Genomic DNA, 25103 nt, shown 5'->3' with positions numbered 1-25103 from the left:
TTATCTTTCTAGTTTACTTTCCCCATTGTATATTTACTTTACAAAAAAATGTCATAGCTTACTGTTATAGAATACATTCATATATTTTCTGGTTTAAATATTGATGATAATTGTGTCGTCCAAAATGAAGGGCTTTGTTTGTGATTTGAGGAGCAGTCACAAAAAAAAAAAAAAAAAGTGTAAATACACAATCTACAAACGTTGGAAACCCATTCCTTCCTCCTTTACTTTTTTTTTTTTCCAATTTCATTCGCTCTGTGGGATCATTGCCATGGCTGGGCCAAACAAAAAGCCTTCTGATAGGGGTTATAAGGCTCAAAAGAAGGATTGGAGCAATAATAATGTTAATAGCAAAGGAAAAGGCAATGGCAACAATTACAACAATAGAAACAGCAACAATAAAGGTCTTGGAGAGGAGGACAAGAGCAAGGTTCAAAAAGCCTTTGCCTCAGTAGTGAAGGGACCTTCTGCTAATGGTAGCATCCCAAAGGGCATGCTTACATCAGCCAAACTAAAACCTACCAAGGTCAAACTGACCTTTGAACCATCACCGCAATGGTACAACAACGAACTTGCGGTGTTGGAGGACGATGGGAAGGAACATCATATGCTCGAGACAACACTCACTCAAAAAGTCAATCAGGCTACGCGCCTTCTGGAAGAGGAGAACACAAAGTATGATGAGAACCCTAATCTATCGTCTTCGGACAAAAACTTTGTGTCAACTATCATGTCCTCTGGTACTCTGAACGATCGTGTTTCAGCCCTTACATTGTTGGTGCAGGAGTCACCTCTACATACTACAAAGAGCCTCGATAAGCTCATGAGCATGGCTGAAAAGAAGAGCAGGACAGAAGCTGTCAAGGCAATCGAGAGTTTGAAGGATCTGTTTATTGGAGGAATATTGCCTGATCGCAAGCTCAAGTACGTGTGTTAGCATAAGACCTTCCAAGGAGAATATAAACATGTCTTTTCAAACTTTCTATTTTACTTTATTATATATATTATTTCGCAAATACTAATTAACTTATAATATACCGTTTACCTCAACCACAGGTATTTTCAAGATCGTCCATTGACCCATCCTAAGGCTTCGAACGAACATCTGATCATGTGGATTTTCGAGGATTATCTGAAGAAGACTTTTTGGAAATTTGTGCAGCTACTTAAAATCCTTTCGGACGACCCTGTTGTGCATGTTCGCCACCGCATCCTCGGCTTCATTGCAGAGTTAATGGCTTCGAAACCAGAACAGGAAAACACCTTGCTAGAAATGCTCGTCAATAAGATGGTAAGACCCCCCCCCATTTCATTTTGTGAATACTGGTGAGTATTACTGGCTATCCAACATTTCTAGAAATAACATTAATCGTGTCTTTTTTTGTCTCTTCCCTATTTGTTTATTTTTCTTTTCTTTTCATGACAATGATTCTAATAGGGTGATAATGAAAACAAGGTCTCCGCAAAAGCATCATTTGAGATTCAGCAACTGTTGAGAGCACATCCAGGGATGACTATGATTGTAGTCCGCGAGATTGAGCGATTGTTAATGCGCCCTCGCGTCTCACAGCGTGCACAGTACTACGCCATCATTACTCTGAATCAGACTATTTTGAACTCACGACAAGTGGATGTCGCCAACAAGTTGATCGACATCTATTTTGTGTTCTTCAAGCGCATGTTGGGAGACCAGGAGTCACAGGTCAAGAAGACAAAGAGTTTCTTGAAAGAGAACAAGAACAAAGTAGACAAGAAGAGGAAGAAGGATGCTGGAAAGTCCAAGGGACCACACAGGACACCAGGAGAAATCTTGGATATGCAAGACGCAGAAAACTCCAAGATGATTGCCGCAGTCCTTACTGGAGTCAACCGCGCATTTCCTTTTGCCAAAATTGATGATAAGATATTCACTGCTCATATGGACATCATCTTCCGCATCACTCACACTGGCACTTTTAACACCTCGATCCAAGCCCTGCGTCTGATTTTCCGCGTCATTACTATTCAGAAAGCTTCTTCAGATCGCTTCTACAGGACCTTGTACGAATCCCTGTTAGATCCTCGTTTGATTTTAACTTCCAAGCAATCCATCTACCTCAACCTTCTCTTTGATGCACTTCAGGCCGATCAGTCCCTTCCAAGGATCAAGTCCTTTATGAAGCGTCTTGTCCAGTCTTGTGCGCATCATCAGCCTCCATACATCTGCGGAGCTTTTTTTTTGATTTCAAAACTTATGGAATCCAAGCCTGGTCTTTCTGACATGATCAGTCAGCCTGAAGATAATGAAGAAGAGAATTTCAAGGATGTCCCCGAAGATGAACCAAATGGGGAAAAGGATGGAGAAAAGGATGAGTCCAAGGAAAGCGAGAAAACAGAAAAGAAGCTTCCCTCAACTCCAGTAGACAACATCAAGTATGACGGAAGGAAGCGTGAGCCTTTATATAGCAATGCGGATAAGACATGTCTTTGGGAAATGGTAAAGTCAACTTGTGGCCATCCATCCATTCTTTATTTTTTTTTTTTTTTTTTTTTTTTTTTAAAAAAAAAAAAAAAAAAAAAAAAAAAAAAGTCAAGCATAATACTAACAGCGTTCTATCCTCTTTATTGTCTCTTTTTTTTTTTTTTTTTTTTTTTTCTATCTTTCTTTTTTCTTTTTTTGTTAATTGCAGATACCATTCCTATCACATTTCCATCCTACAGTTTCGTTATATGCTGCTCATATTTTGTCTCTCCAGCCAATTGAGGGCAAACCAGAGTTTTATCAACATGCTCTAATCCACTTCTTGAACCGCATGGTGTACAAAAACCCTAGAAAACAGAGGGATGATGTCAACACTGCATTGGGTACTAAGGGATCGTCCATCATGCAACCTATGGCTGCACATCGTGGAGCGAGCATTATGCTCAAGAAGGGTGGTGGAAACGATGTCAATGTCAACACGGAGGCCTTTTGGCAAAAGAAAGAAGAAGATGTTCCTGTTGATCAAGTCTTTTTCCACAAATATTTCACGCAGAAGAAGGCCATGAATCCTGCTAGTACTAAGAAGAGCACCATATCAGCAGGATCGGATGAAGATGAGGATAACTTTACAGGCTCCAAGAAGAAGAGGAAGGACAGTGATGAGGAGGACAATGGCTCTGATTTGGATGAAGATGAGGTCTGGAGGGCAATGATGAATGATATGCCCAAGGACGCATTGGAAGATGTGGATGAAGATGAAGACGATCTGAGTGATGCTAATCTTGAGGACCTTATGTTGAGTGACATTGAAGAAGAAGAAGTTGATGAGTCATTTAGTAACGATGAGGCTAATTGGAAAGATGATGAGGGTGACGAAGACGAAACAAGCATGTTTATGGATGAGGAGGAGGATATAGTTCCCAGCGATACGGAAGACGCTGTTGAAGAAGAGTCTGATGAAGAAGAAAAAGGTAACGAATGTGAATTGTTTATGTGAACTATTTCAAAAAAAAAAAAAAAAAAAAAAAAAATTGCACTCGGTTATTAACGGTTTTTAATATCCAATTCTCTTTTGGACCCATTAGGTCGCCATAAGAAGCGTAGAAAGAAGGTAGCTCTGCCAGTGTTTGCCTCAATGGAGGACTATGCACATCTCATTGATCAGGGCGATAGTGAATAAGGGGAGTTATTATCAGACCAGACACACATTTCCAATCAATACACGATTTCATGCATCAATAACATTTATCTTTCATCATTATTTAATTTACTTCCGATGTTCCGATGTAACGTGAGGATATGGTTCGTGCACGATAAACCCAAATTGAATTAACATCGAGAGGCATGAACTGTATCAAGCAGTGACTCGTACTGATGTACTGAAAAAAACTTCAGTACGAGTCACTGGTATCAAGGGAAAATGATATGTAGAACTTGAAAATGTCTTGTTGTCCAGTACAGTCGAAGGTGGTTTTTATGAACAAATTTATATTGAAATTGTTTATAAAAATGAATGAATTGACCTCCACAAAAGATGTATTTTAGAACGTGAAAATTAAGACGCAAATGACACAAAAACAGTTTAATATACCTTTCGTCCTGCAAGTGAATCTCCCAGGAGAGTCGTGCACAGCCATGCTAATCCACTGGGTCGGGAGACGCATCTTCTGATGAGCTTACTAGTTGGACTCATGGAGGAAATTCAGCAGCTAAAGTCGATAAAGGTCATCAAAAGTAGACCTTTAGAAGGACGATGGAAGTTAGGTCAGGTTATAAGTCCACTTCGTATAGATATTGCATTTGGCTTCAGAGACCATGTCTACATGCTTCTTCCTGGAAAATTACATTATCAGAACAAAAAAGCGTTGCAGCAGAAATCAAAATGGAAGGCAGAAGGTTTTTTTTTTATATGACAAATACACTGAGATATGATGGTCATCATTGAAGGAAAGAGAGAGCCTATTTACATTTTATTCAATTCTGCTGGGACAAATGAAAGTGAAAAAACTGCCCAGAAAGAAAAAAAAAAAGGCGATGGATACTAAAAAGTTGAAGGAATGAGGAGTAGTTATCTCTTTAACTATACTGCACATTATCAAACACGTTCTCTCGCGTCAACTCTTGCATATCATCCTCTGCAACGTTATTGTCTTGACGGAGATCACGGTTCTGACGACCGTATTGCTGAGAACGTTGAGTCTCGGCTTGTCGTTGGGACCACTGGCCTTGGTTCACATCATCGACTTGACCTCTTTGGCTCTGGCCCTGGGTCTGACTCTGGTTTCGGTTCCGGCCTAGATCTTGGTCACTGATACTACTGTTCTGGTTCACGTCCGACCAAGAGCTGTTCTGGTTCTTTAATGAGTCTTGTTGCTGTTGACCAGACAGGTCTGCAGCATAGCGTTGGTTCTTGACCTTGTTACCACTCGAGATGGTATCAGAGGGGAGGTTGCGATCCATTGTGTGTACGTTTGTCTGTTTGTTTGTTTGTTTGTTTGAAAGAGATAAAGGACGTGAAGATGATGGCTGTTAAAGGCGAAGGGTTTTTATACTGTTTGCAATAGAAGTTTTATTCATCAGAATTACGTTTTGGATAAACAAATAACAACGCAATGCCGCATTGACCATTTGCTCACAGAACACGTTTAGTGTGGGGTAAGTAAACCAATGCAGGTGCGTTTTTTTTCTATGCATGAATAAGTTAAAATGTGGCTGTTCTCTTGTGTCTCTGTGGAGGGAAGGGTAAAAGGGTAACAAACAAAAAGACTAGTGTATGTCTCTTAGTCTGAGACAAAGGCTAGAATAAGTGAAATTGGTTGGGTTGATTATCGCTCATCTTTCATCAAGACCTAATTGACCATGAACAAAAAGGACTTGTCGTTCATGATGAGCTTCATCCCTATTTCATGTGTATCATTTTTTTTTGTTTTTTGCATAATTTCTTTTTTCTTTTTCCTTGTTATTGGGCATTTGAGACAAACACCTTGCCATTTACAGCTTTGAACATACATAATGGCTTTCCATTTCTTTTTTTTTTTTTTTTTTTCTTATTATGAACCCCTTCCCACGGACTAGTAAGTTCTAGTAAAGTTGCTGTCTAGACCAGTAAGGATTTCTGTTTCTAATGCAATGTTTTATCAATGCATTTTTTATTTTAAAACATTTCTCTAACGTTCTTCCTTGCCAGCCTTCTCAGCCTTATGGGTGTGTCTGAACGGTGATTTGTACGCTCCCGCACTGTAATCTTGGGCTTCTTCCGCAAGGGTGTTCGAGTCTTGCTCCACAGGGCGTTTAGCATGTTTGTTCACTTCATGCTCTTCCCCCACATATTGCACCTTTGTATCATTCTCAGAACTTCCATTCTCTTGGCTATCAGTGGCAATAGCAGCACTAGCAGGGTCAACAGGTGCATCGGCTTCAGCCTTATGACTCAGAACGTCCCTATCGGCTCCTCTTGTGGATCCATCCGTAATAGGTTGCTCTAATGGCTCCTTATGCTCAAGTTCATGCTGCTTAATCTCTTCAGCTGGCTGAGACCTGGCTGGATCCGTTTCCTGAACTTCAGCATTATTGATAGGTGTTGTTGAAGCTTCACTCGATGGTTCGGTTGTTTCTTTATTACTTGCGAGCAAGTCTGGATCATTGGCCTCGAGTTTCTGGTCCTCCTTCTCATGAACAGTCTCGGCTGCCTGGTGAGTACTATCGACAGCAGAAGGAGATCCATTAGAAACCTCTGGACTCTCAGTTGTCGAAGAAGCATTCTCGGTTGCTGCTGCAGCCTGAGAGCCTGAGGATCTACGGGTGTTTGTCATTTTTTTCTTCTTCTTTAGGAAAATATAGCGCTGTTATTGCTTGAGGATGGTGATATAGAGATATAAAGAAGAAGAAGAAAAAAAAAGAAAAAAAAAGACCCAACTAGTAGATAAAATAAAAATAAAAAACCGTCGTAGTTCAGTTTTGCTTGATGAGAATGACACATCCAGGTCCTAACTGAAGGGTTTTTAGTTTTTTTTTTTTTTTTTTAGACAAAGCTGGACTGAAACAACCGTGTCATGCCTTATAAATATATAGAAATATAATATATCTATTTCACTGACCCTTTTAGACCTTGTCATCATTTTCATCATCTGTCAATTTTTTTTTTTTTTTTTTTTTTTTTTTTTTTCACTGGGGCATTCCAGACGCAATAAAGTTATCCTTAATGCGTCAATCATTATTTAATAATGGTACATGCATGAAGCGAGGGATTTTGACTAAAACAAAAAAGACACTTAAAAAAGGTTGCCTGGAATAGACTAATAGACTACGAGACTAGCATGAATGGTATATGTTCGAGTGTAGGATGAAGTTTTTGCTTGCTACGTACTTAGAGAATATAAGCGAGGACGTGTAGCAAAAGGGAAAAAAGACGAATAGAAAGGTTAAAATGTACAAAAACGAGAAAGAGAAGGAGAGATGGAAAGGAAGCAAAAGGAGGGGGGAAAAAAGTACCCATTACTCAAACAGAGTCATTGGAAGGGGGTAGAGGTATTGGAATATCAGTCGTAAGCCAATGCTCCAATAAAGGTCTCACAAACGGCCCACCACCATCAAGGCGTTCACGGAATCGAAAGACGATAAGGCTTTCATTCCTGTCTGGATTCAGCAGCTCTTTGTCGAATCTTTTAATGCAATAAGAGAACAAAAAGAAAGAAAAAAATCGATTCATTTAGTTCATAGTACATTAGGGCTCTTTTTCATTTATCAAAGCCATAGTAAAAATATATGATAGGAACATTAATAACTCAGAAAAGTAGAATCACGAATGAGCATTGCCTGAACTGTACCTAGTGAGATATTGTCGTAAGAGAGCCTTCATAATAATCATATTCTCGCCATCACCAGCATCAATGGCCTGGAACTCGGTCCCTTCAATTCCTTCTTTCCAAACATCAATCTCTGTTCTCTCTCCATCTTGCACAAGTTGGATTTGGAAATGGTCCTCGTACAGAACCACAGTACAGTTAGGATATTGATAGAACGCATTGTTCGGTCCAAATGCAATAGAAATGGTGGGGAAGTGCAGAGGAAAGGCCGTTATGCTGTTCTTGTAAGGGACTTTGTTATATAATGAGAGACTATCAGTTGCTGCTTCAGAATTCTCATATATTGATTCTGAATCCCTGTCCATATCCATGTCCATATCCATCTTGAAATCATTAGTATCTGATTGCGTCGAGGCGCTACTGGCAGATGACTCGAGTGTCTCGGACAAGTCTTGACGTTGATGTTGATGTTGATGTTGATGAACATGAACAAGCCCATTTTTCTTTTGCTTAGCCCATCCATTAGAAGATTGCACTTCCTTGTTCTCTTGACCGTATTGCTTAGAGCTCGGCAGGTGTTTAGGGGGCATTTTAGCTTGTTCATCAAGTTCATGGATAGGTACCATTCGTGGACCTGGTAGATTGTTGGGTATGGATACTAAAAGAAAAAAAAGAAAAAAAAAAAAATAAGTTTACGCCCTCTCTTTCAAAAAACCTTACAAAACAACAATAAAAACATGTATTTACTGGAATGTCGTTTCTTGACAGGGACAATCCTCTCAGTCTCTACGGTCTTTAATCCGTTAATTTCAAGCCTCGGACTCGACTTTTTTTCGAAATGATTGTTGCCTTGTCCTGGAGATGTATGCTTGTTGGCCGTCTTATTGTGGGTCTTTTTGTCTTCTCCTCGACGGGTATGTCTGTTCATTGCCAAAGATGTCTTTACGCCTTTTGAGCTAGACGAATGATGGGTACTATTGGACTCTTTGGTATTGGGTGAAGACGAAGATATGGAGGCTGCAAGTGGTTTTGGATGTTGATGAGTGTCATTCGTGCCCTGTAAGATCTTTCCATGTTTCCATTTAACGCCACATGCGTTGCAAAGCGTGCTTGGACCATCAGGACCCCGTCTCCACATCGGAGTGGTCGTGCACTCACAGTAGGCGCATCGCTTTTGCTGAGAGGAAGTCGAGGATGATCCCGACACACCATTCTTTTTGGATGCACCACTCACTGTGGCTTTTTTGACAGTGGGCCCCGATCCCTTTCCATTACCCTCCTTGAGTCGCTTTGATTTGGATGGCTTTTGGCCGTCGATCTAGATGTGTATGGGAATGAAATAATTATTAACAGTGAGTACATTTCAGGTGGGATAAAAGCTTGCGCTCCTCGCAAAAGCATATGAAATTGAAACAGGAAATCTTACCATAGTATCCATTTTCCGCTTCGCTGAGGATATGTTATGGTTTGTGGATGACGACTTTCCCGACCCTAAAATTTCAGAGGTTTCCTCATGGTAGGTTGGAGGTGTAGGCTGACGATTACGAACAGTCTTAGGCTTGTTGTATATTAATGATGGGTTGGTGGTGATACAGGGTCCCTTCACAGCCAATTCCAGTCCTTCACGCAATGCGGGTGTTGCTTTCAGAATAACCAAAGTTGTTGTCTGATGTTGTGAAACGGGGAGAGTGAAGGAGGCAGAAATCTTTGCAGATTCTGTATCATGGGCCGGTGTGAACTCTAGAGATGCCTCTTCAGGGAATAGCCATTGTATACCAGGGTTCTCTTTGAACTCCATGACGACAACATGCTGTTGAGAATGGTCGGACACAGATGATTCTTCCTTGTATAATTCCTGCTCTTGTCCTTGCTCTTGTTTCAAAGCCTTTGCAGAGCTGTAATTTCCTTGATCCATTGGATTGTAGTCTGGTGTTGTTGTTGCTGTTGCTGTTGCTGTTGCTAATGTTGTTGTTGGTGCGACAGAATGGAATGATGCGGGAGGACTGAGGGCGGTGTAGAATTTAGTATCGAGGAAAATATGTGGACCGATGTGGACTGTGCAGACTCCTGCCAGGGACACTCCGGAAGACACGGAGGCATGCTGCTGCAGGGGCATATGGCTTTTGTCGTTATTGTCTGACCCAGGACTGAACCTGCGAAATGCTGCGTGTGTCCAGGTCTGGCGCGACTGGCCCCAGGAGGCAGTACTGTGTGGTAGGAGTATAGAAACAAGACCAATGGAAGAGAATGAAGTTAGAATGGGCGATTCAAAACCATGGTGCGAAATGAACACCAACTATTATTACATACAGAAATTAATATAAAAAAATAAAAAAATAAAAAAATAAAAAAAAAAAAAAAGCATACGCTAAGTATCAGTCATCCGTACCTGTCAACATTGCTAATGGTTTGGTTTGTGTGAAGGTCCTGCTCAGTCGATCGCTTCTTTAGGTCCTGGTGTACAATAAAGTTAGCAGGTCGCTTGACCACTTTTTCTGAAGTTGCAGCGGTGACTGTATCCTTTGGAGAAGACATGGAATGGACTCGTTGCGTAGTGGGATGGATCGTGTTCATTTGGTCAGGAAAAGGAGCAACACGATGAACACTCACAACAAGTCGATTCTAAATAGCAATTGAAAACAAACAACAAAAAAAAAAAAAAAAAAAAAAAAAAAAAGAGAGAGAGAGAGAGAGACTAGGAAAGATAGGCAGAGTAAACGAAAAAAAGAGGAAAAAAAAGTGTGTATATGAGTGAAAGTGGAAGAAATCGAACAGAATAAAGAAAAAAAAAAAAAAAAAAAAGAGGGAGAGAAAGAGAGAAAGGAGTGAAAGGAAAGGAATGTGTGCGGCAAGGAGCTAACTAGCCATCCGTCACGGGCTGTCAGGCCGGGTGGAGAGACAAAATGAACAGATCACTAATGCAGTAACTGTTGTAAATTTGTTACGAGGTCAATGGAATGATGAGTATGGTGAGAGTAAAAGAAGAATGCAGTCTAAGAGGTAAGAAGATGAAAGCATGGATGAATAAAGTATATGAATGGTGATTGAAGATTGATAACGAGCGAGATAGAGAGAGAGATATATATATAGAGAGAGAGAGAAAGAGAGAAGCGATTAGTGTCAACAGATGGGAAAAGCAAGTATCACTGGAAACAGTGTTTTTTCTTTGGTGTGTGCGAACACTCTTTCCCTTTATTTGTTATTAGTAAAAAGAATACAAAATCAAATGGGAATGCATTCATTTTCATTCAATCACATGCATGAGAGTAAAAAAAAGCATTCTCAATTAGCTTTTTTTTTTTGTTTTAATGTGAATGGCAAAGTGCACTTACAACTTGAGAATGCACGAAGGAATAAAAAATGTAGATCGTGTAGGTTGATCCTTTGATGCGTGCAAAGAGGCGCAGAGCTGAGAAGGATAACAGAGCAAAGGATTGTAAAGTATAGGAATAGGAGTGAGAGAAGAGAGAGAGAGAGAGAGAGAGAGAGAGAGAGAGAGAGAGAGAGAGAGAGAGAGAGAGAGAGAGAGAGAGAGAGAGAGAGAGAGAGAGAATGGGAGAATGAGTTGATGGAATGAATGGATGACAAGGAAGCAAGGAAAGAAAAGAAAAGGAAAGAAATGGAAAGAAAGGAATGGTGCGTGAGAGTGTGAGAGTGTGTCTCTTTCTTTCTTTTGGTTTGCTCTTCTGTCTAGCTCAATCTCACTTGACGCTTCCAGGTAAGGTGATGAGAGTGATGGAGTTGTGGTAGTAAACAGGATGGAGACAGGTGACAATCATGAATGATTAATGAACAGAGGACGAATAAAAAAGAAACCCAATTTTTTGATTCCATTTCATTCCATGTCAATACATGGACATGACAAGTTTCATTTATTTTTTTTTATCATTCGTCATCGTTCTTTTTTTAAAAAAAAAAAAAAAAAAAAAAAAAAGTATAAGATTAAGCGCGTTGAGACGAACAGTGCAAGAGAAAGGAAAAAGAGCGGGCCTGGGAGACAACACATGAATAGACAAGGCAAGAGTCCTTTGGTCCTATTTTTCATTTTCATTTATTACATCCAAGATGAAAAAGGGATAAGGATGCATGCCTTCATTGAGCATATTGGGCACTAGTGGGACTTTGTTTTTTGAAATGGCTGAGCAACTGTGACAGAGACTGGGCCTGAAAAAAAAGTTGCTTTGCCCAAAAGTCAAATAAGTGACAAAGTTCCTAAAATTTATCGATAAATATACTAACAGATAGAAATACTAACTATTGTATTTACTAAATTCTAAACAGTTACTGGGCTTAGTTTACAGAAAGCTAAATTGAAAAACACAATTGTGTAAAATAATTGTTTCGTATACAAATTGAAGATCTCTTTCATCTTCTCATTTTCACATCTTGATCATTCATTCCATCTCTCATCCCAAGTATTCAAACAAACACATGAACGCAATCGGTTTTCATGCAAGTTCCATCTTTTTTTTTTTTTTTTTTTTTTTTTTTCAAAAAAAATTTTGCATGCATTCACAAGGTGCTTAGTATCCTGACAACATGCTTTTGATACATATATCGCTACTCAATATAGGGCGTCAATGGCGCGTATGCTGAAGATGCTATCATCGAGCTCACCTCTAAGCATCCTAGTTTTACACAACACACCTTCCGTACCGAAGGATTTGATACCCTGACTGAAGTAACGGACTTTTATTTAATCAATCCTGATCTTGACGCGTGGACCTATGACTGACTACATTTACACTTATATTGACATTCTAATTAGTTGTTTTCGAATATTCAACGCGGCACTGTTCGCCATGGGCTCATTCCAATCGAAAACTCCCTCTCTGGAACACTTCATTCTGTTCTTGAATTATTTGCTCGACAGGAACCGCGTCTCTGGGTTGTGGGCGAGTATACCTGCAGCGAGTCACATTACATTATGGCTCGTCCAGGCACTGAACTCAAAGGTATAAAAAGCTTGATCATCTGTGGCCTGTGATCAACATGCACATCCATAATTGATATCATTACTAATTTGGATCAGAGCAATCTAAAACTTTTTGCCCACTCGCCATCCTATGTAGCCTTCTTGACCTTTTCATTCTGATAATTATTTATCTGGCCATTATAGATATTTTTCACGTCATCTGCCACAAACTAATTCATTTACTATGATTTTTTTTTTTTTTTTTAAAAAAAAAAAAACTGGAGACATAATTAGACATTGTTGAGATCCAATCTCATCCTGCTATCCTCGAACAGTGTCAAGAATTCCTTGATGCAACGCTACCAGAAGGATACAGAGCTGTGCTCTCTAGTAATACAGCCAGTGCAGCTGAGGATGTCGCCAAGAGTAAAGAATTCGGCTGGTAAGGACATGCGAAAAAAAAAAAAAAAAAAAAAAAAAAAAAAAGTATGCAACCTGACTGTCCGTTTTAATATCCTTTTTTTTATATATACTTTTTTGCCTGCGGGGTTTAGTGCTGCTCTGGCAGGGAAACGAGCTGCGCAACTTCATGGTTTGGCTATCCTTGGATCAGATTCAACACCCAACAACGTGACACGTTACTGGCTTATCTCACGCCACCCAGTTTTGCAACCAGATCGGAGCATGAGTCCCAAATCATCCTTTGCATTAGTGATGAAGAACCAAGTCGGGGCTTTACATCGGGTCTGCTCCTGCTTTGCTCTTCGTGATATCAACATTACCAAACTAGAGTCCAGACCATCGTCCAGGACCATTACTTTAGCCTCACCATGGGAATACATGACTTATATCGACATTGAAGGCGCTCCTGGAAATGAGGATAATGTCAGGCGTGCGGTCGAAAATCTGCAAGAATTTACTCAAAAATGCATCCACCTTGGATCGTATCCCAGGTAAACGACATGCTCCATGTAGAACTAACTCTACGGACCATCGCGTTCAAAAAAAAAAAAAAAAAAAAAAAAAAAAGAAAAGCTAATTTCACTTCCACTTTAATGTTTTTACGAATGATCTTTCATAGATACTTACATGGAAGTCGACACTAGGATAGATACTCATTTTTAACTCGTTTAAATTTAATATATTTTACAACTTACGATAAAAATACAATGCGAAAATAAATAAATAAATTAAAAAAAATAAAATAAAATAAAATAAAAAGAATGCACAAAAAAGACTTTATCCTTTTTTCTTTTTCTTAAGAAAACTGCCAAATTTTGACGGTGCCATCACAATTCATGCTCACAATCTTCTCTTCATCAGAGCCAACCCAGATCAGTCCCAGACCTTCTTCCTTCGTGACCTGTCCACTCTCCGTCCAGCTCTTGTTGATATCGCTCATAGAGACAGCGCATTGATGGACCCGTTGATGTTCCAGTCGGTCATCCTCATGATTCTTCATTGCCATCGTCCATACTTTGATAGACCTGTCCATACTGGCACTGACTAATCTACCAGAACGCGATTCAATCGAAACACTTGATACTGCCCCACAATGCCCATAGAGTGTGGAAAGATGCTGAAACCGTAAACGCTTTTCTAGACGGGTGCGAGTATCTGAGGTTATATTTAACCAGGGAGTACCATAACTGCCGAATGTTGATGTCGTCGTCATTGTTGTCGTTTTTGGATTGATGATCTCCCGTGCCATCTGGAAGACATTCATGGTATTATCACTATGTGTCGTCACTACAAATGGCCACGAGATGCTGATGGTCGAGATAGGTCCTATCCGTGCATGATGGCCAACAGCAGTAGACTCGGCTGATTTACTGAAATATGTTGGAAAGATCAAGTCTTCTTCGTCTTGCTCCTCATCAATGATACTTGTACTCCCACCGTTATTAATATTATGCGTGTCATAAAAACCATCCTTGATTTCAGTCATACTGCCATAGCTGTCGCCCTCCGCTCCAATCTCCATCGAGTGAAGGATATAGTGTTCGTCGAACTCAATCTCCTGTAGCCGTACAGTCCAAGACCCATCATGGAGCTCCAATCCAAAACTAATGAGAGCCCTCCATTGTTTTGACTCAGTTCGTCTGCCCTTCTCTTTGTCATCGTCACCGTTTTCTCTCCTCAATGGACTATTGTCAGAATTAGTAGAAGTGGCAACTTCTTTGATCTGCTCCAGATCAACGCCTATGGGCGATTCTGTTGATGTCCCATAAAGTCTGTGCAGCAATCGGCACCAATGATGGGGGCTACTACGGTCCCCTCCTGACCTTTCTGTTGATGGCGGTGGTGACGACGCCTCTGACTGGATCAAGTAAATCGAGATGGCACCATCATTAGAACAGGTGATCAAGACCGGATAGAGGAACGATGCTGTTTGGATTCGTCCCACTTCACTCCAGGATTTTAAATCCATAGTATTGCCAATCTCTCGTAGAGTTGTCTTTGGATTTGTTTGTATATTGCCATCAACAGGCGATAATGCTGAAGTCGATGATAGATTACCAGCTATGCTTTTGCGAGCATCCGCAATTTTGGCTGTTACTTGGCTATCCTGCTGTCCTTGCTGTCCCTGTTCCTGCAGCTGCTGCGGCTGTTGAGCGTATTCAAAGATGGCAAAATGACCCGACTCGAATCCAACCATGACTTTTTGCCAACCACTTGTAATGTTCTTGACAGAAGAATCTAATGATAGACAAGTGATCTTGGGAAGCGTATGATCAGCCCTGTGCTCCTCTCTACCCTCTTCTTCTTCCTGCCGTTGTAGCGGCGTTTGCATCCGCTCCGAGCGATTGCTACTGCTGCTCCGATAGGTCTGCCAAAATTCAGGCTGGCCACCGCATCTCGTGGATGGTGATGATAGTAATGGTGATGTTGATGATGAGCATGACTGAGCGGCACTCGTCGAAGAAGAAGAGGAAAGCAAGTCGGTGACGGACTGAACTCTCCATAGATGAACTAGATTGTTAGGACTGACAATAAGGATGACAGATCCTTTAAACTGAACAATAGGTGGTGATTGAAGCGTATATCTCTTTGACCGATTAATATCCATGTTAATATGCTCGGTCGAATTGATATTCATCCCCAGGACATTTTGGTCTCGTAGGAACATATCTTGGACAGACACACTCGCTACTCTAGCTTGACCCATGATCCAATTGTAGTTGAGTTTATAGAGCGCCTTCCAGCACTGGTTTTGGTATTGATTTTGAGTTTGGGATTGGTATGACCTCCGTAGAAGTCCCTTTCGACTCTGACGTTGTATCCGGCCATTCTCGTCCTCATCATGTAAATCTTGCTCGTACACAGACCGTTTTCTCTTTTTCAAACGCTGTGTAGTATTAGTACAGTGAGTTCTGTCAATACTCTTGCTGTTGACGGGTGGCTTCATTAATGCTTCCAATTTTGCAGTGGCCATGGATGGGTTGAGTCCTCTTGGAAAGATGAACCTGTACTTCAAGAAGAGACGTCTCCAAAGCTAGATCATTGGCACAAGTATAAACGTTTGGTCACTTGTCAGTCAACATCGTTTGCAGCCAATATCCAAAAAAAAAAAAAAAAAAAAAAAAAAAAACTTTTAATACCATTTGATCATTGACTAGTCGGTGCCATAGCCTCGATACACAAGCACACTTGCCCAGATCAGAAGGCTCAAGGGCCTCGAGAATATGGAGTGCAATTTCCTCAGAAAAGAAGGCCATGGGATCTTTGTGCTTCGAAAGCACCGTTGTTGAAGCTGATGATGATGGTGTAGTGACAGCCAGAGGTATTGACTGTAGAGTTAGGGCTCGAGATGTATCTCCTGTAATCGACTCTGCTGGTGTTGGTGCTGTTGCTGCTACAGTATCCGCAGTAGCATCAGAAGAAACCCTCCATATCCTCTTATTGCTGCTCCTGTGAGCAGACATTGTAATATGAAAGCAAGTGAATAGGAAGGTAAACAAGTGAGAAGAGAAAAGAAAGAGTAATGCTCACGAAGAGGTCTCACAGCGAAAGAGCAACTGTGTATGGAGAGGGAAGAGAGTGTGTTGTGAAGGTGTGTGTGAGAGTGAGAGTGCTTGACTTGTCAAAGCAGTCCGACGTGATCGCATCTGTTGGGGAAGACAGGAAATATGGCAATCTTTATCTCCTTAGCTCACGTAGCAAAACATTTCAAAATGCGTTTGCTCTCAAGCAATGGTCATGAGTTAGATTAACGAAAATAAAAGAATAACGATGAATGCTGTTTTTCTTCTCATAGAGATTGGTATTGAAAACGAAAAAAAAAAAAAAAAAAAAAAAAAAAAAGACGCACTGGCAGGTTCAGGGATGGTACACGAGGAAGTTTCTTATATAGAGAAATGTCATCTTGATGTTACTTCCTTGGTAAAACTTGAATATGCAAGCCAAGCATCAAGCAGGAATGTCCAGCCAGGTTAACAGTCCACACAGAAGTCAGGCCAAGATTGGATGGAACTTTAGGAACGGTGTACTACGTTAAATACAAGTACTACCATAATCACTCCCTTGCTCAAGACAATTATCAAGTGGATAATAAACAAATCATGATCTTTAGGACATGTCCCCAAGATTTTCTGAATAGTTCATTCAGCTTTAAAACAAGCTTTTTTGTTCCCATAACTTCCAGTCGCAAGTAATTGATCAATGAACTTTGACAGAGGCTGAGGGGTTGCAATCCAATTACGAGTACCTTAAAATGAAATAAAAGAATGGATGGTGGATCCGGGTCAAGGCTACTTTGGTCAGGCTGTCTATGAACAACAATCTATTCGGTTTGTATTTTTTTTTTTTTTTTCCTAGACAGAACGCGTATCTATAGCATACATCGACCGAAGGTGCTATTAAACACACAGCATACATCATGCAGTAAACGAGGATCGCCATAAACTTTGTCGTACTTGCTTCATGTAATTCTTACACACGTGGCTTATCAAAGAAAATATAAACGAAAAATGTGGCTTCGGTGGAGGTAAAAGATGTTCCGAAAAGTCTTTCTTATCCTTATCACCTTTCCTCATCCACAAACCATCTGTAATTCTAGCTAGATCAGAATGATCAGGATGAATCTGCCGAGCTGAGAGATCAACAACAGGTGCATTAGACTTTTGTAGCTGTACTCCAAGTCCCTAGTATATGTGCTTTGTAGCCTACTATCTTTTATGCGATGTTACTTTCTATTTTTATTTCGGAAGATATAAAAGGCGATAGCACTTATAAAGGTATCTCAGTAGAGCTTTACATTAGTTAGCAATAAGGATCTTTTGTGTTTTTCTCTCATAATCAGCGATCCATCGTGGTCATTCTAATCAGGCAAATGTGTAGTACCCAAACATTCTTTTTTTGATCGAGTCAGGTAAATGATCCTCCAAAACTTTTTTCCCCATCAATTGATCCTATTCCATCGTGAATGGAATATATTTATGAAATAAGAGAAAAAAAAAAAAAAAAAAAAAAAAAAAAGTATTTCTGCTTATGATGTATCGATTTATCCGCGTCTAAACAACAGTGTTGATTTAAATATCGTGCCTTCCTTGATCTGAAGCAATAACAAGAACTATATTATTGACGAATACATCAAAATTAATCATTACCTGGGAAACTAATCTTCCATCTGATTTTTATTCTTTTCTCTTTCTTCGCGTTTAAAACAAAACAGAATTCTATAGAAAACTCCATGGATCACCAACATGTTTTTCAAATTCATCTTGTCTTGATAAAATAAAAAGAAAAAAAGATAAAATAAAGTATAAAAAGTAAGCAATTAGCCGTTAAATTTTGCAATATGAATTCTGCCATTGATGATACGCGATTCTGCAATTCTCACTCCAACGTTTGGAGAAGGATGATAAACAAATCACATTCACTATTCACTTCTGAGGCAATACAATTGTTATTTGATTATAATCAAGAAATGGATAATCAGAAATCTGACATTCTTTTTTTTTCTTTTTCTTTTTCTTTTTTTCTCAGGTTGCGAAAGTCAAGGTAATCAAGATTGTAGATTTCATGCATTCTATTCAAAGCCTTCATTTTATTTTAAAAAATAAATATATATAAAGTATATAAATAAAAACAAATCAAATACAAATATCAAAATTAAATAAATCATATACAGGTCATATCGAGAAGAGGCTCAATCTAGAACTCCTCTTTCGAGTGTGTCGTAAAAAAAAATGTCATAAAGAGGAAGGGTATTAATTGTTGGATGATAAAAGAGGTCATTTTTGTTACAATGACCCGTCAGTAGCTTCATCATAAGGAATTGGAGAACTTGCAAAGATATAAATGACGGATGTTCTAACGATAAATACAATGCGGAAAGATAAAAAGAGGAAATGTTGGCGATGTCGTGTTTGTATGTGGTATGTGATAGATGTAGTTGAATGAGAAAGAGTGAAGAATGTTTGCATGTGTGAAGAGAGTGTGTATGTGTCTAGGAAGTAGGTCCATGATATTAAAGGACTTCCCGGCATGCCTTCAGGCACTCCATGAGATTCTTGATCTGGTTGGTAAGAAGCTGGGCCTCCTTTGGATTCTCAGTCACCTCTAATGCCAGTCGATATACCTCCAACTTGTTCAGCAATGTTGCCATGGTTTTGTGTGTGGCATCGATCATGGCGTGGACTTCAGGAGCAACAGGGGCAGGGGCACGAGCCGCTGGTGTACCGTGCTCTGGAATACTACCATGTGAAAATGATGCCCCTCCATGACGGTGGCTGTTCCGTTCCTTGTCAGAAGTGTTGGAATACGTCGATACTGGACGAGATGTTGATGAAGATGAAGCATGTGCTGCTGGTACAGGTGGTACCGGTGGCAGTGATCTATATGAAAACTCGCTCACCTTGCCAATCAATTGCATATGCTTTCTCATTTCTTCATCTTCAGCCGTAACCTTCTTAAAAAATAAAAAAAAAATAAAAAAAGTTAATAACAAGAGTAAGAATATCATCGGATTTCAAAAGGTTATCAACACCGCCATGCTCGTGACAAAATAAATGATCATTCTATTGTTTGAATACGAAAAATGCATGGGGCCTCGGAGCTTCACTCCCTTTTTGCGAAGTAAAAAAAAAAAAAAAAAAAAAAAAAAGTTGATGTCATAAATTTGACTTACGTCCATGTCTTCACTGTGATGCCTGCTCAGCATTCGCTGACTGCTCAGTCCAAAGCTGGGTGACATTGGCGCAGGAGGAGGAAGGACAATTGGGCCAGATATCCTTCCATTGAGGTCTCGTTGCGGTCTGGTGAAGCCAATAGGAGGGCTTGCGATGGGAGAGGTGGTCCTATAGGCAGGCATGGGTGGCGAGGTGGCTCGAGGAACAGGAGGCATGGTAGTGGGAGGTGCAGGGAACTGAGAAGCGGTTTTGAGAGAGGAAACAATTGAAGAAGCGATCGTATTCATATTTGAAGGTCCACTTGTTGTCACAGGTGACGATGGTACAGTTGCATATTTGCTCTGTTGCTCGAAATGATCCTGCAATTGCTCGCGCTGATAACGAGTCTTGCAGAGCACACAGACTTCCTTCTTTTCAAGGCTCCTCATCAATGGCACCTGGACAAGATGAGGCAAAGCATAATGATAAAAATAAGAGCATGTGAGGATGCTGTCGTACAATGTCCTTTTGGAACTCTTCTCTTTGTACAAAGAAGAAAATGCGCTTTTTCGATTTGTTCGTCGGAAATGAACAAAGATCAAAAAAGCAAAGAGGGGGCAAAAAAAAAAAAAAAGTCGTTGCAACGCCGGACGCACAAGCGCTCAGATTTTATCATTTCTCTCTCGTACGATGCATAAAGCCAAGAATGTGTGTGCCTTTGCCCCATTCTTTTTGCCGCTTTGGAATGAATCGGCCCAACAGATAAACCAGGTTGACGGGAAATGAAATCAACAGTACAAAGAACCATGCAGTCAACTATAATAAATTATTAAAAAATAACTTACCCCATTGCATGCAGGATTAGGGCAGGGGTCCTGCAGCATCGCCCATCCCTGTAGTATCTTCTCACCAATGAGGCGTGATGTACTCTCATTCGACCCTTGTCTGCTATCGTGCAACACTGTATCCATTCCCATTACCCCTCTGGCTTCATCATCATCTTCGCCAATGATAGTAGAAGATCCAGGCTTGGATTGGTATCCCTCCATCTCCTCTTCTGCATCCTCAAAAAACTCGTCGTCATGGCTCTCTAAATCCTTTTCGTCATCCTCTTCTGGCAAATGAGCTCCCCCTGAGGGCTGCAATGTAGTGCTCTCGTGCATGCCAATGCCCGCGAGGCTGAGGTTTGTCACGATCGCTCCAGTCGAAGGTGGGGTTGGAAACCTGGGACGGGAGGGGGATGTATTAGACGTGGGAGATCCGACAGGCCTGGAAGGAGGAGACATTGGTGGCTGAATGTTGGCTTGCACCACAATTGAACACTGTGGAGATCGTCTTTTATCTCTGGATGGTGATCTGGGTGCGGGGGGCGAAGAAGGAGGCGAAATGAGCATATGATTTGGCATCAATGGTGGTGGTGGACCAAGAGGACGTGGGAAGGCGGAAGGCTTCAGAACACCATTTCCTGGCGGTGGTGATACAACATTTCTTGGAACGGGTGGTGGTGTCTTTGGCGGCATGGGCAAAGGCGTCGTAGATCGAGGAGGAGGAATGGTAGGAGGTCGTGGAAAGTCGTTGGTCAAAGGCAAAGGCTGCTGCTGTTGTTGTTGAACAACACCGACCATACGACCCGAAGGAGAGCGATAAGCTTTCCGAACACTCTCCATCACTGGATCGATGACGGAGATTCGATTGTTGGATGCCATTGGCCTGATCGGACCTGGTGCCTGAAGTACAGGCTGCTCGGCTGTAGGAGGTGGTGGTGGCAAGGCTCTGGCGGGTGCGCTTGACCTCACACTCTCTGTTATCATCTGCTCAGGTTGCTGCTGCTGCTCCTGTGGCTGCTGCAGCGAGTCTTGATGATGTTCTTGATCTTGATCTTGATCTTGATCTTGATCGTGTATGAGCTCTTCTTGGTGATGTTCTTGATCTTGATTTGGCTTTTGGTCGTGTACGAGCTCTTCTTGCTCCTTTGTTGGAAGCAGCTCCACCTGTTGTGCACTCTCCTTTTCATCCTCTTCAGCATCAACGGGTGGATTGATCTCGCAGTTGACACACACCTGGCTCGTAGCTTCCTGATTGCGCATCAGCGAAGTCTTGAATTGCAAAAAAACGCGATGCATCAATGCAGTATGATGAGAAGATTGAAAGGATTTCAGAAGAAAGGAGAGAAATGGAGATAAAGTGTGAGGGTTCGATCTGACGGTATTAAGTAGAACGCATGGCCATGACCCATAGCCTTATTCTATGTAGTGGTTTTCGTCTCCACATGAATGCGTGTACTATTTTAGGCACAGGGAAAATTTAGCTACCAGGCACCGCACCGTCCCATACGCTATGACAACATCATTTCATATGTCTGTATGAAGGCTTTCCATCCTAATATTAACGGTCGCTTTGCTCACATTTACATTTTGCCTATCTGTCCATGAGGTTGTTTCCCATGGCCCCTGCTTTTTTTGTTATGGGTCGGTCCGTGAAATGGATATTATAATGTGATAAGGGCCGCAGCGCAATATGAGCATGGGCATGGGGCAGTATTTAATTTTTTTTTTTTTTTTTTTTTTTTAATACGTAGTTTTAATTTTAATTCAATGGCCCTGAGTCCAAACGGAAGAAGAGCTTTGGGCGATGAAAGAATAACCACATCCACCCATGTTGATGGATTGATGGAAAACGACCACAACAAATACCAGAACCCATCCACCGAAAATACTTTTTTTTTTTTTTTTCCTATTTATTCTAGTCGAATGCCTCTTTGTCCCATTGATTCTACCAGTTTAGAAAAGGGCACAAGTCGGGTTGTTTCCGTTGCACCATCAAATCATCAGATATTAACCCGATATCTGTGCACTCTGAGGAAGGGAGATGTGTTGTGGCGCATCGTAAAAAAAAAGTGAACACAAAACACACAATCAAACACTTACATTGCAATCAGGACAACCATCATTGAGCATGATCTGTCAAAATCAATTAAATGAGTAACGAAAGTGAGTAAAAAATATTGAGTATCCGAGCCGGCGTTTCATGACAATAATTGTAAAAACAGCAATCTATCCTTACCCAGCCCTTGAGCGTGTACTCATTCATGGCTACCGAGACCTGGTCAAGGTTCGAGGCCTGACAGGCAGATTCCTGCTGTTGTTGCTTGTCACAAGTCGTAGAGACTGTTGTCTCAACAACTTGAGGTTGTTCGAGTTTCTCAGTAGTCATTGCTTAGTGAGATGAATGTTAAATGAATTATGAATTGCAATGGAATGAGCAAGAGTCAAGGGAACGAGCGCAGTTGCTAAAGTAATTAAATCGGTTGTCCTCGTTGTATATGTCGTAAATCGATCACTCTTTCCTGAAGAAGGATGAAAGGAAGCAATGAAAGAAAAGGAAGAAGTGGAAAAATGGAGAAATGGAGAAATGGAGGGGGGGGATCGTATGCAGGGGCACTGGCGGTGAAAGGGACGACAACAGTCGAGTCGACAAAGGAGAAGACGACGAGGGAAAAGACGATGAAGTGAAGAAGAAAGGAAGATAAGAAAGAGCTCGTGTGCAAGCAATTAACTTCTCGAACAAACAGAAAGACGGACGCTTTGACACTTCTTTTCATTTAATTCTTACTTTGTAATGAATTGAAAAATGAATATTTGTATATAAATATACTATTCTCTTCCCTGCCACATGCTACATGCACTTCCGTTCTTTCTTCTTATGCCTAATTGTGCAAACATCGATCAAGTATAAATATATACATAATAACATAATTACAACATCGCTATTATATATAAATCTACTTTAAACATCAACATCTCTTCATACTCGACTAATGCTCACTCTTCTCTTCAATGAGGGCTAATAATCTGACCTGAAAATGATAAAAAAAAGACCTCCGCCACTGACCCAAACCCAATCAAAAACATAGTTTATTGCGCATCAAAGAAAGGGCTCTTACTCTGCATTGCTCAAGCTCAATATGCATGATGGTAATGATGATGATGACCATGATAATGGCCAGGGACCAGGGCCATCCCATTCAGTGACTGTAAGACATATCCACATACTACTCTGGAGGGCTCATTCAATCCATTCATGATAAATCTCATACAAGATATATTTGAGATTTTTTGAGAATTACATTTCAATGAATTTATCAACAAGGAAAGCTTGCATTCCCCACTACCAATCAATAACAAAGTCAGCCTTGACTGAGGTTCGGCAACGGATACCCAACCCTGGCCGTGCGTGTATCCAGCCTGTCTAGGCCCAAAATATCAATGATCATTTCAGAAAGCTCCCCGAAGGCGCGCTCTCATCGTCTTTTCTGCGGCAACTACACGCAGTGAGAGCTGAAAAGAAGGTAAAAAAGGAAAGAGAGAGTGGCTGAGTACCTAGATAGAATAATAACGAAACGGTGGACGCGTGGAAGAAATTGGGCCGTTTTGTAGTCAATAAGAGCATAATATGGGAAGCAACAGAACCAGTCTAGGTCGTGGACCTAGCGATTCTCACCGCTTGAAAAGTGCAATAATGTCATTACCAAAATCTTCAAAGTCAACTGTTGAACCATAGAAAGACATGATTGTATCGCTAAAACACGAGATATGATTATGGCTACTAAACTGCAGGTTTTTTACATTGTGGACGGGGAAGCGACGGCTTTCCCAGTACGTGTCAACTGTTGGTCTCAATCCGATTTATTTTGGGGAATTGTCTATTTCCTGTTAAACACGAGCATATATATAAAATCCATTAATGACTACGACGCGTAGATATGCTTTGTCTTTAAAAGAGGTGTAGTTTTTTTTTTTTCCTCTCCTTTAAACTCGTCTTTCCTTTCACTTCTCTCTAATCCACAACATCCTTCAAGCATCATAACTAACGTCTTCCATTTATACTATCATTGTTCAGTTACTATGGCTCAAAACGATCTTATTGAGTAAATATGCACAGCTGGTATGTCCTCGGTTTGTTCTCATTCTCATATTTTTACTCATTCTTTGTCTTCAAACTATTCTTAGTCTCATTCAGCAGGATCGCAGCGCCCTCGCTGATACAACCAAAGGCTTCGCACAAGACACCAAGGAGAATCAAGCCAAACGAGCCAACGATGCTGCTAATCAAGGTAAATCATAACGCGTTTCTTTTTTTCTTTCTTGTTTTTGCCTGATTATTAGGACACTTGACACTATTATTGCTACATCTGTCATCGTCACCTTTTTTATTACTAGTCGCGATGTTCCTACAAGGTGAAGACATGGTCATCTACCCATCTATCAAGAAAAACATGCGTGAGGGAGCGGCTTTAGTTCAAGAAAGCCTCAAACGCCTGCGTCCTATCATCCAAGACTTGGCTCGCCTCGAGAGGATGAGTGTTGAAGATAGTGCTTTCCAGAGCACCTTTGACGACACATTCAATCGCTTCTTTGAGCACTGGGACCACGAAGATGTAAGTAGGAATAGAAAAAGTCAATTTTTTTTTTTTTTTTTTTTTTTTGATCAGTTGATCAGATTTTTTGTTTCCATCACTCATAAAAATTTCACAATCACCTTTACCCATATGTATGGCTATAGCAAACCTTGCGCCTTCTACGTGATGCTATGTGTGAAGCTGAGTACAACCTGCTTGGTCCTCGCTGGCTCGCTGTTCGCTTATTTGCCCCTTCTCGGTAAACAAAAGATTTTCTATACGCTCCATGTACTCTGATGAAACCAGGCCTCTTCACAGGAGAATAACATTTATTATTATTATTATTATTATTATTATTATTATTATTATTATTATTATTATTATTATTATTATTATTATTATTATTATTGTT

The 25103-nt window shown here is 40.6% G+C and overlaps 8 protein-coding genes across 8 annotated transcripts in view; 3 read left to right on the top strand and 5 right to left on the bottom strand.

The window, feature by feature from the left end:
* The first annotated feature begins 227 nt into the window (after window positions 1-227).
* Window positions 228-3715, top strand: BCR41DRAFT_317469 (CBF/Mak21 family-domain-containing protein). The gene is made up of 5 exons (XM_022021282.1): window positions 228-924; window positions 1057-1291; window positions 1439-2476; window positions 2670-3432; window positions 3547-3715. The coding sequence occupies exons 1-5, from the start codon at window positions 272-274 to the stop codon at window positions 3639-3641; spliced, it is 2784 nt and encodes a 927-aa protein (XP_021885491.1). The 5' UTR covers window positions 228-271; the 3' UTR covers window positions 3642-3715.
* An 822-nt stretch (window positions 3716-4537) lies between these two features.
* BCR41DRAFT_392240 (hypothetical protein) lies at window positions 4538-4921 on the bottom strand (the record flags this gene model as incomplete). Its single annotated transcript, XM_022028437.1, has 1 exon — window positions 4538-4921. The coding sequence occupies one exon, from the start codon at window positions 4919-4921 to the stop codon at window positions 4538-4540; it is 384 nt and encodes a 127-aa protein (XP_021885490.1).
* A 682-nt stretch (window positions 4922-5603) lies between these two features.
* On the bottom strand, window positions 5604-6334 carry BCR41DRAFT_345900 (hypothetical protein). Its single transcript, XM_022022800.1, has one exon. It carries the CDS (start codon window positions 6271-6273, stop codon window positions 5629-5631), a length of 645 nt encoding a protein of 214 aa, XP_021885489.1. The 5' UTR covers window positions 6274-6334; the 3' UTR covers window positions 5604-5628.
* A 294-nt stretch (window positions 6335-6628) lies between these two features.
* On the bottom strand, window positions 6629-9907 carry BCR41DRAFT_418793 (hypothetical protein). Its single transcript, XM_022029671.1, has 5 exons — window positions 9656-9907; window positions 8693-9473; window positions 8014-8584; window positions 7288-7924; window positions 6629-7122 (listed from the first exon to the last, which is right to left on the bottom strand). The coding sequence occupies exons 1-5, from the start codon at window positions 9838-9840 to the stop codon at window positions 6960-6962; spliced, it is 2337 nt and encodes a 778-aa protein (XP_021885488.1). The 5' UTR covers window positions 9841-9907; the 3' UTR covers window positions 6629-6959.
* A 1697-nt stretch (window positions 9908-11604) lies between these two features.
* BCR41DRAFT_418792 (Prephenate dehydratase-domain-containing protein) lies at window positions 11605-13355 on the top strand. Its single transcript, XM_022029670.1, has 6 exons — window positions 11605-11718; window positions 11840-11947; window positions 12035-12221; window positions 12476-12623; window positions 12736-13134; window positions 13263-13355. Exons 1-6 carry the CDS (start codon window positions 11698-11700, stop codon window positions 13285-13287), a joined length of 888 nt encoding a protein of 295 aa, XP_021885487.1. The 5' UTR covers window positions 11605-11697; the 3' UTR covers window positions 13288-13355.
* Window positions 13356-13363: 8 nt separating this feature from the next.
* On the bottom strand, window positions 13364-15678 carry BCR41DRAFT_120982 (hypothetical protein). Its single transcript, XM_022019449.1, has one exon. It carries the CDS (start codon window positions 15615-15617, stop codon window positions 13440-13442), a length of 2178 nt encoding a protein of 725 aa, XP_021885486.1. The 5' UTR covers window positions 15618-15678; the 3' UTR covers window positions 13364-13439.
* Window positions 15679-18221: 2543 nt separating this feature from the next.
* BCR41DRAFT_345895 (hypothetical protein) lies at window positions 18222-22856 on the bottom strand. The gene is made up of 5 exons (XM_022022799.1): window positions 22357-22856; window positions 22221-22253; window positions 20139-21389; window positions 19314-19751; window positions 18222-19094 (listed from the first exon to the last, which is right to left on the bottom strand). The coding sequence occupies exons 1-5, from the start codon at window positions 22504-22506 to the stop codon at window positions 18654-18656; spliced, it is 2313 nt and encodes a 770-aa protein (XP_021885485.1). The 5' UTR covers window positions 22507-22856; the 3' UTR covers window positions 18222-18653.
* A 1341-nt stretch (window positions 22857-24197) lies between these two features.
* The window catches only part of BCR41DRAFT_367359 (hypothetical protein), a gene marked incomplete at both ends in the record, with an annotated part of 1351 nt that continues 445 nt past the window's right edge, over window positions 24198-25103 (top strand). Inside the window, 4 exons of the mRNA XM_022026295.1 lie at window positions 24198-24220; window positions 24303-24406; window positions 24513-24730; window positions 24856-24950. Of these exons, the coding sequence (XP_021885484.1) occupies window positions 24198-24220; window positions 24303-24406; window positions 24513-24730; window positions 24856-24950 (440 nt within the window). The remainder of the gene's footprint in view (window positions 24221-24302; window positions 24407-24512; window positions 24731-24855; window positions 24951-25103) is intronic.

The sequence above is a fragment of the Lobosporangium transversale genome, assembly GCF_002105155.1.
Source record: "Lobosporangium transversale strain NRRL 3116 chromosome Unknown BCR41scaffold_3, whole genome shotgun sequence".
Classification (NCBI taxonomy): domain Eukaryota; kingdom Fungi; phylum Mortierellomycota; class Mortierellomycetes; order Mortierellales; family Mortierellaceae; genus Lobosporangium; species Lobosporangium transversale.
This window is presented reverse-complemented; position numbering and strand designations above follow the sequence as displayed.

Coding starts and splice junctions, on each gene's coding strand:
- BCR41DRAFT_317469 (XM_022021282.1), top strand. CDS start 272: ATGGCTGGGCCAAACAAAAAGCCTTCTGATAGGGGTTATAAGGCTCAA. Junction 1,292..1,438: donor AAATGCTCGTCAATAAGATG/GTAAGACCCCCC, acceptor TGATTCTAATAG/GGTGATAATGAAAACAAGGT. Junction 2,477..2,669: donor AGACATGTCTTTGGGAAATG/GTAAAGTCAACT, acceptor TGTTAATTGCAG/ATACCATTCCTATCACATTT.
- BCR41DRAFT_345900 (XM_022022800.1), bottom strand. CDS start 6,273: ATGACAAACACCCGTAGATCCTCAGGCTCTCAGGCTGCAGCAGCAACC.
- BCR41DRAFT_418793 (XM_022029671.1), bottom strand. CDS start 9,840: ATGAACACGATCCATCCCACTACGCAACGAGTCCATTCCATGTCTTCT. Junction 8,585..8,692: donor AGCGGAAAATGGATACTATG/GTAAGATTTCCT, acceptor ATACACATCTAG/ATCGACGGCCAAAAGCCATC. Junction 7,925..8,013: donor TGTCAAGAAACGACATTCCA/GTAAATACATGT, acceptor TTTTTCTTTTAG/TATCCATACCCAACAATCTA.
- BCR41DRAFT_418792 (XM_022029670.1), top strand. CDS start 11,698: ATGAACGCAATCGGTTTTCAT. Junction 12,222..12,475: donor TCCAGGCACTGAACTCAAAG/GTATAAAAAGCT, acceptor AGACATAATTAG/ACATTGTTGAGATCCAATCT. Junction 12,624..12,735: donor AAGAGTAAAGAATTCGGCTG/GTAAGGACATGC, acceptor TGCGGGGTTTAG/TGCTGCTCTGGCAGGGAAAC.
- BCR41DRAFT_120982 (XM_022019449.1), bottom strand. CDS start 15,617: ATGGCCACTGCAAAATTGGAAGCATTAATGAAGCCACCCGTCAACAGC.
- BCR41DRAFT_345895 (XM_022022799.1), bottom strand. CDS start 22,506: ATGACTACTGAGAAACTCGAACAACCTCAAGTTGTTGAGACAACAGTC. Junction 21,390..22,220: donor ATGGTTGTCCTGATTGCAAT/GTAAGTGTTTGA, acceptor TTGCAATTCAAG/ACTTCGCTGATGCGCAATCA. Junction 19,752..20,138: donor CTAATCCTGCATGCAATGGG/GTAAGTTATTTT, acceptor CATCTTGTCCAG/GTGCCATTGATGAGGAGCCT.